This window comes from Aptenodytes forsteri, unplaced genomic scaffold, assembly GCF_000699145.1.
Source record: "Aptenodytes forsteri isolate BGI_AS27 unplaced genomic scaffold, ASM69914v1 Scaffold87, whole genome shotgun sequence".
NCBI lineage: Eukaryota > Metazoa > Chordata > Aves > Sphenisciformes > Spheniscidae > Aptenodytes > Aptenodytes forsteri.
Genome location: NW_008796041.1, coordinates 5614582 through 5623861, shown reverse-complemented (window position 1 = coordinate 5623861; position 9280 = coordinate 5614582). Strand labels below are relative to the sequence as shown.

Below are 9280 nucleotides of genomic sequence, written 5' to 3'. Positions count from 1 at the left end.
TAATTTCAAATAAACGTACTTAAATTCAGAGGTAGAATATTTCAAAAGACCCACTTTCAGTAGAAATTAGTGTTAGAAAATTACATCTTGATGAACATCTATGGCATTAAGGTTCTAAATTCTGAATTTTTTTTATTATTTTTATTTTACAGAAGCATTTGAAAAGTTTATTTGAAATGTTTAAAGTAAAACAACACAGATCTGGAAGAGTACTTAGAATTATAACAAAATTAAGTTTTATTTTAGATTTGCTGCTATTTTCCCATTAAGAACCTTAAGTTACATTTATTAATCAGTTAGTCTTGGATAAACTTTCCAGACCAAAACATATTCACAAATATTCAGACCTCGAATATGGTATTATAACATTTTTGTGATGCATCATTACCAGGCAGATTGCTTTAAGTCTACATTGATAATTCCTTATTACAGCCGGTACCTTCAAAATAACATGTACCTAACCAATTCTATCCATGGTGTCTCCATCATAAAAACCCAAGCATAGTAGGCAGATTATTATCTCTGTCCACACAGTTGAGACCTCCAAAATACACATCCTGATCTGTAGATCCAGCGCAACCTATGACTCTTCAGACTCGCATTCTCTTCAGGTCTGTGCCAAGGCACAACGGCATGAAGTAACTCGTAGAAAGATTCACAATTCAAGCAAATAACCCCTCATACCACAGTTTTCAAATAAACCAGATTTACAGGGAAAAAAAGAAGTAATGCCTGCAGTATCACTGTCAGAGGGCATCTAGAACAGTCAGGATATTCTCCAGGAGGGACCAGAGTGGGTTTCAGTTCAGTGGGTGATTTCTACTTCTTCTCCTCAATAATCACGTGATATATTAACATAGCAACAGTTTATGGGATGGGAATGAGAACCAAAGTCTCTCACATAAACCATTAAATTAGAGACACGGTCCTGCCTTTTCTGTTCTCTGGTCCCACAGTTCTTGCATCCCTCAGGTCTCAGCTTCAGCAGAAAAGTGAGCAGACACGTATGCTACAGAGATATCACAATGTTCTATCCCTTATCTACCCAGAGTTGTTCTAACAAATGTACTGCCATCAAATTTTTGTTTTGGCAAAAACGACAATGTTGTGGCACAATTTCCTGGCTTTAACTTGCACCACTGTGTCCATCTGTAAGAACTCGGGAATCTTCCAAAATAACCTTGAGCGATGGAAAAATACTCTATGCTTGGTATTTTTTATTGGCTTTTGCTATCTAAAATTGGTATACAGGATTAGTTTCTTTTGACAAAACTTAGTCTCTCAAGAAGGAATAAATTAAGCTTGGTTACCAGACCATCTTTCTTTATCCTACCTTATTGTCTCAAATTTTGATAATTTAAGACAGAAGTCATGATAAACTTGATGCCAGGTAAATATGCAAAGACCATCCAATAAAACTAATGTAATCCAAGTACCAAAATGCAAGTACCTCTGCATGATAAAGGATATTGTTCAAGTTTTTTGGCCTTCTGAATTATGACAGAAACAAGCTTTTTCCATCAAGTTAGAAAAGCTATTTCTTTTTGCTGCTTGTTTAAAAAGATTTTCATTCAGGGAGCTTAGTAAGCTACTTGGGGAAAAAAAAAAATCATAATTGTCAGAACATAAAAAGCAGCACTGACCCTAGAGTTCTTTGCTTAAGCTTCTGCATCAGTATTTTCCTTCCAGGTTTAATATTGAACCAACCAGGCAGTACTTAGGGACTTAGCTGCAACTAACGTTTGCTTTATACTTACCCCAAGCCACAGTGCTTGGTATTTAAAACAGGCTGACACTGAAAATTCATTTAAAGGTCCACTGCACTCATTACATGTTTTCACAAATAACTCACTGATTTAAGTAATTGAAAACATACAAACCCCCCCCCGAGAACAAACAGTAATCTCACATGCCATCTGCACAAGACATACATAACAATATAATCCACCTTCTATTTCCAAATTTAAAGGTGTGAACTTACAAACACTCACACACAAGCAGAGACTTGAAACAATCATTTTTCAATCCCAGCTGTAGTAAAACAATGCTATTCATTTATCCCTTAGAAAAAAACATGGGAAAAATAGTTTTGAATAGTCTCAGTTTCTCAGCTATATATCAACAGCATTAATCTTAACATATTTTGAACCAAGCAATTTAATTAATAAAACTGGCAAAAGCCTGTCTGTTATTGCTATTTAAAATAGCAATATTTGTGCTTTGTAAAGCACAAAAAAGTTTTATTGCTCCTTTAGTTGTTTAAGGAATGTTGATGTAGTATGCCAAAATATTTACACATCACTTTATCAATATCTTGATTCCTGAATAAAACTTACTTATTAACCACACATAAGACCTTCCATGAATAAATGACGATGCACTTTTTCCTAGTTTTTTGGAGTTGTTTTGTTGGGGTTTTTTTTGAGGGGGAATATTCTTGCTCCCATGGTTTAATTTCCCAGCATTTCTAAGTTTCTTCCCAAAGAATATTTCTTCCTTTCAAGCTCATAGCCTGAGATACCTAAGATATGCAGAAATTGTTCAATAGTACAAAAATTCGAGTCAAAGAGATAATATTCCGGTCAAGATAAAAATCACTGTAGCATCAAAACAAGTTTTGATGTTATTCCTAAAAGTTTTGATTGCCCCCCAGTACTAAGCACTATTATGTCAAAATACTTTATCAATAATTGAATATTTACATATATGATGCACTAGAACAAAGGTAAAATTGATGTTCACTACCATTTGGTAGTGGACATGTAAGATAAAATTGATGTCCACTGTTTTGCTATCAAAAAATAATAAATATCTTAGAAGATTTTAAGGAGCAGCAAAATTTTGACTGCCATCCCAATAAAAGGAGGGTATGAACAAACACTATGTATATTTTATGATTATTAAGCTGTAAGAACCATCAATTAATTGTTACTCTCCTTATGAGTGTTTTAATGGGTTCTGAGCAGGGGAAGGCTTTTTTTCTTGCTGGTAGCTGCCCAAACGTATTCAAAATGATGTCATCATGTTCAATACACATTACTGCCAACCTGACACTTTAATCAACTCTTCAATGTTAATCGAGTAGTGACATGTGGAAGCAATATTTCAATTTCTGATTTAGAGGAAGTAAAGCAGGAGTAACCACACACAAAAAAAGCAGTCCTTGTTTGTGTGCTTTGCCTAACACCTTTCCTAAAACTGTAACACAAGTACAGACTTACATCTGGAGCAACCATTGTAGCAGATGGTGCATTACGCATCTCAGACAGCGAGGGCAATGTGTGGTGGTATCCCCTAGGCAGATTAACCTCACTTGCCTTGTGCTGAGGATTTCCTCTTACTCCTGGCCTGCAGTTCCCATATTCTACTTAGGGATTAGCAGGGTACAGTTTTAGTGGGGATTTAGAAATAAGACTTCTGTTATTACTAATAGGAGATGCATGACTAATTCCCAGTGCACGTGGTGGAAAGACAACCTGAGGGTCTGTTCTGTTTTCAGCAGCAGATTGATTTTATTTCAAAACCTAAATGGAACTCTTCAAAAATACTGAATTAAAAGCCTGATTTGGGTCTATTTTATTGGGATTGCCCTCTCCTGCAGTGGGACTGTAATCCTCAGAAACGGGCAAATAAATTAACTCCCTAGACTCTTCCCTGTCTCTCCTAAGGTTTTGGCACCAGATACAGAGGAGAGAAAGCAAAAATAACTTTCATAATATTTCTTTCTGCAATCAAATAAACCACAAAGTAATAACGTGGATGTAGTGAATGGATATTTTGTAATGATTTGTCACGTATTTCTATAGTGAAATAAAAGGGACTACTTCACAAGTAACTCATCACTGAATTTCAAAATAAGCAAATCACTGTATATGTAGGAAGCAGAAGAATATTTTATAGCACATGCTATTTTGTCAGGTTTAAATAGGTGGCACACCATTAGAGAGTTACTGGCTAAACCAGTGTCCCAGTTTCAAAGGGCTAACTGGAGGCTGGATCCACACATTCAGAATTTCATATGACAGAAATTCAATATTTGATTCATATTTTAAAAATCATAACTAATTACTGCAATAAAAATGAAACCTGAACACGGAAGAAAGATTGCCATGGATAACATATTGTTTAAAAGTCAGTGAATCTCAAATTCCTAGCTTCATACAGCAAAAAGTAATTAACATGACAAAGCACAATCAACAGATCCAAGTGAAAATTCAGATTTAGGAACATGCATGGCTCTAACTGTAATTGTCCCTTTCCCCTAGAGACAACAACCTGCTACTTTAAGAGGCAATAGAAGTGAAAACCAATCTCAAGGAAGAGTAGGCAGGTCAAATATCTAGTCACTGAAACCTGTTCTGTGTGATCCAAAGAGCAATTCTTTGTTTCTCTTGGCATCCTACAAAACATATACAATAAAGAGGGGGGAGGGGGGAATTAAATCTGCTTTCCAAGGTGTAATTCAGTACAGCAAAATTGGCGTCCAAACAATAAAAAGTTGTAAACTGTGTCTCATCCACTGTTTCTCAGAAGGATTTGTTGTAATATCTGTTTTGTAAATGTTCACTATCAGACTGTGATGTAGTGAAGGAATTGCAGATTTATTGCAAACTATTTTCAAAGTGTACAACTGTTCCCTACTATAGTGGGCACTGAAACCTCTATCAAGAAATGACAGTTTAGCTTATGTGAACAGGAAGAAAAATGACAACAGTGTTCAAGATCCATTATCACTCTTTCTAGGGTTATAAAAATTGCTTGCAGATGATATTGCTTGTGAAAAGAAAACTAAACTCTAGGTTTGGAAATCTGTTGGTGAATGACTACATTCTAATTGCTCACTGTGTTTCAGACAACACATGAACTTTGTTACTGTAAAATAAACCTAGTGACGATATTGTGTTTATTGATATGAAATCTGTGATTTTTAGGTATTCTCAAGCTGTTATCTCTGAAAACACCATCTGTAACCAAAAGTTACCCAGCTACCCAACAAGAGGATTTTGCTGACACAGAATTACAGTATTCTCTGTAATTTTCCAGGCTTCCACATCTCTGGTAATTAATATGATAGCCAGACCCAAAGAATCATGAATTTCTCATGAACCATATATGTTGCACATGCAGTTACATCTCTCAAAAAATGTACATTTCTGTCCGTTATCATCATTTTATTAGATACTAAAGTTGTACCTTTCCTAATGAAGTCATAGCTTGTCTTCATTTTTAGGTTAACGGGCTGTACAGTAACATTACCTAGCATGTATTTTTAAGGGACATGTGTCCTTAGGAATACCGTCTAAAATGTTAAATTCAACACAACAAAACATTTTACATACTGTTTTGATTACAATCTTATAGCAAAGTTCACATGGTGTTTATAAATATCCTAATGCTTGGAGGCAAGTTTTCATAACATTTTAACAGCAAAGTATCACTACTCTTCAAACAAAAGCAAAGGAAATGGCCTGTCTCTTCCGTGTAATCCTGCAATTAAGGCGCAATTTAGTACTTATTAAAGCCAGAATCCCAGAATAATCCTCTAGGTCTGGCAGTCAAGCACACCATATAAGAATATGAGCTACTATGATTCTTTCCCCCATCATACCACATTTATAAAAGCTCCCATCATACTGACATTTCCATTTTCATCCCTGTGTCATTTATAAAAGCTGCACGAAACCGTGGCCATGAATTTTAAAGAGCTCAGGTCACATTAGGGTCTCTTTCCTCTTGATGAGATTTTGGAAGAGGAGAAAGACTGCATACTTGAAATTAGGATCCTAAATAAAAAAAAAAACCCACCTTAATAATATGGATCTTATTTCATTTTTCTTCCCCATTTTTAAAAAATGCAGCCATTTTGAATGCTGAAATGTCTTTTTATTGGATAATGATTTTTTTCTTGATGATGAGCACAGAAAAAGGAAGTTATTTTCATCTTGAAAGATAACTTAAATACTTAATTTTGAAATACAGTTAAAGATTCCTCAGCAGTATATGCATATATTTATATATTATTTTTCACATAGCTTAGAAAGAATTTATTCAGATTCTCTGCTAAAGTCTGTTACTGCAATTCTGGAACTGCACTGCATGCAATATAAGTACTACTGTCTCACACAGCATGTTATTAGCCTGAACTGTATGTGCTTTTGGGATACTCAAAAATGTTTTCAGTACTCATCTCTGCCTGAGGCCAAAACCATGTAAAGAAGAGCTGTCAAGAATTGTTCGTATTAAATGAGAACAGAGCATAGAGAAAGAATGGATAAGAAAATTAGGATATGTAAGAGTTTTCTTTCACCTCCAGTTCCATTTCTGAAACTCAGATCCAATCCTAATGGATCTCTTTAACTATGGCTCTTACTAATACATAAGATAAATCATATGCCTAATAGAGCACATATCCGAAGTACTATTGAAAGAAAAAGAGACAATATCAGCAAATCTGTACTAAAAATTGAGATGAAAATTGTGCTTGGAGTTATTTGTTTTTAAGAATGGGACCCAAATAATAAGCTTACTATTAAAATAAAATCACTTTGTTCACATGCTACTTACAGCCTTCATAAATATCTGTTGGTATGTGGACTGCTGCATGTTGGTAAGATGTTTGCCGCCGGAAAACAGGATCTTCTTCAAATACTGGTCTGATTCTCTGGCTGCCAGATTCAGTGTCATTCTTTTCAGGCTTTTTAAAGAAAGACATGCAAAGGGCAAAATATTACAAAGTATGCTAAAAACATTTCCATTCACATTTGCCTCTTTTTACATAACAGACTCATAGCCTTTCTTTCTTAGCTAACATTTTGCATTATACCTTATACATATATACAACATTATACATTGTGTATAAACACACTTTTTTGCTCCAGGTCCAGAAATATTTGTGTATACTTTATTTTGAATTATGAGGTACCTAGTGCAACTCAGTGAAATGAAAAGCTGCAAAAGAAAAGTGAGAGCCTAACACACACCTAAATTTCATAAGTGCATGGAATTTTTATACCCATAATGCAAGGTAAATACTTTACCTTCTACTACGTGTAATAATTTGTACCGAATCTTAAATATAAATACTGTATAACTCATTTTTTCCTTCTGCAGATTATATAGTAAATCACAAATCTCAAAATGATACCACTAATATACATTTCGTAAATAGATTTTTGAGAAACACTGGTGCACATCCAGACAAAGAAAGGAAATGAAGCCTTCTTAGAACTTCTGATTGACATAGGTTTTCTCATTAGTTTATCTTAATAATAAGTCTCGATTAAATCTCCTGTACTCTCCTGGCTACAGCTTCCTGGGTGGAAAGATTTCCAAACACTCAGGTGCTCACCACCGCCTGCCTGCCTTGGGTCCCCATCCTCCCTCACCTGTCTGCACCCTGGCTTCTTGATTCCTTCCAATTCACCCAGTCATTTGGACTAGTTTTTAAAAATTGTGAAAAGCAGAGGCTTTTTCTAACTCAGCTACAAAAATTGCATGAAGTGTGGAAACCAAGGAGGTAGTGCAGGCCAAAGGGGAGGTTGCAATGTCTTCACGTGGCTCAGCTGCAGCTGGAACAGGAGGCCCCATGGCATGAGTAGACTGCCGCTCAAATCAATAATGAATCAACTATGATACCGAATGATTACTCAGGCCAGCAATTGTAGGCAATTATAAGGATATTTTTAATACTACAGAGTCGTCAGTTTTTGAAAATGTGTTATGCTTGAAAAATAGTGCTGACAAAGAAGCACCTGTCTGGTCAGTCAGGCATGTGTGTGCTGAGGCTATTCTTTATATACTACCACTGTGTCTATTACCCCCTATCAAAGTATAGACAGCTAAATTTTAACTTACCCACAAAGTAACCTAATTAAACTGCATATGTTTCCTCAACTGCTTCATCACAGGGTTATGGACAAATGTTATACTAAGTATAGGTTCAAATGTTGCCTGAAGTAAGCAGTGGTCTCAGATGGGTTTCAAGGAGGCGGTTTTGTTCAGAAACACAAAGGGCAGAACTCAATTAACCAGTGACATCCACTGAATTCAACAACATAGCAGTGTTGAGCTCATCACCCCAGGCTGCCTTCATAGTCAATGAAGAGAAATGGGCATTTTTAGAGTGCAATTCATCTCATCTCAATTAGACACCTATTCTCCCATGACATGAATCATGCCTTAGAAGTGCCTCCTTCTTTCCATTGACTATAAAGATAGCCCTAGGGCAATTCGCCTAGACAGAGAAGTCGCAATGCAGCTGTCTAGAATTAGGTGAGATGAATCTCACAATACAAGTCTATTAAACTTCTGGAAGAAAAGAAGGTGGGTACTAATTTTGACTACTTTTATGCAGCATAGCTACTGTATCTTCTGCTAAGAAGTTGAACTTGTTACTTAGTACTTAACCCTGCTCTGGTGGATGAGACAGAAAGGAAAGCACAACTCCTAATACTCAAAGTAAGGGATGATCTTTTTTCTTTAAGCAAACCTACCACCAGGTAAAGTCCAGGTATATCATGGCATTAAATAATCTAAATTGATAAAATGTGTAAATGACCTAAAAACATTCTTCTCCTTGGAACACCTAAGACCACATGGTGCCTTTTACTTTCACGTGTGTGGTATTATTTTCATTAATAGTTCTAGTGGACACAATGACCTGCTGTTAGGGACATTGCCAGAGGCTTCTGAATATCATACTTTTGCACTGAGATGCTTCTAAGACAGTAATGTTTTCATTTTGGAATGTGGATAAGAAAAGCAGGCAGTACTTGTATAATGCAGCCTGAAATGCTATGATCCAGTATGCCACTCTCTTAAATCTACCAGAAAGTAAAACCATTTATCGGGTCTGGCTGGGATGGAGTTCATTTTCCCCATAGCAGCCCTCATAATGCTGTGCTTTCTACTGGTAGCTAGAAAGGTGTTGATAACACACCAGTGTTTTGGCTACTGCTGAGCAGTGCTCGCACAGCATCAAGGCTGTGTCTCCAACGTTCCCCTCTCACCAGTAGGCTTGGGGTGGGCAAGAAGGAAAGGCTGTGGATGTGGTCTACCTGGACTTCAGTAAGGCCTTTGACACCGTCTCCCACAGCATTCTCCTCAAGAAGCTGGTGGCTCACGGCTTAGACAGGTGTACTCTGCGCTGGGTCAAAAACTGGCTGGATGTCCAGGCCCAGAGAGTTGTGGTGAATGGAGTTCAATCCAGTTGGCGGCTGGTCACGAGCGGTGTTCCCCAGGGCTCAGTACTGGGGCCGGTCTTGTTCAATATCTTTCTCAA

General features: G+C 36.6%; 1 protein-coding gene across 1 annotated transcript in view; it reads right to left on the bottom strand.

The window, feature by feature from the left end:
* The window catches only part of CACNA2D1 (calcium voltage-gated channel auxiliary subunit alpha2delta 1), a 375598-nt gene that overhangs the window by 173476 nt on the left and 192842 nt on the right, over positions 1-9280 (bottom strand). Inside the window, exon 5 of the mRNA XM_009285553.1 lies at positions 6565-6694. Within this exon, the coding sequence (XP_009283828.1) occupies positions 6565-6694 (130 nt within the window). The remainder of the gene's footprint in view (positions 1-6564; positions 6695-9280) is intronic.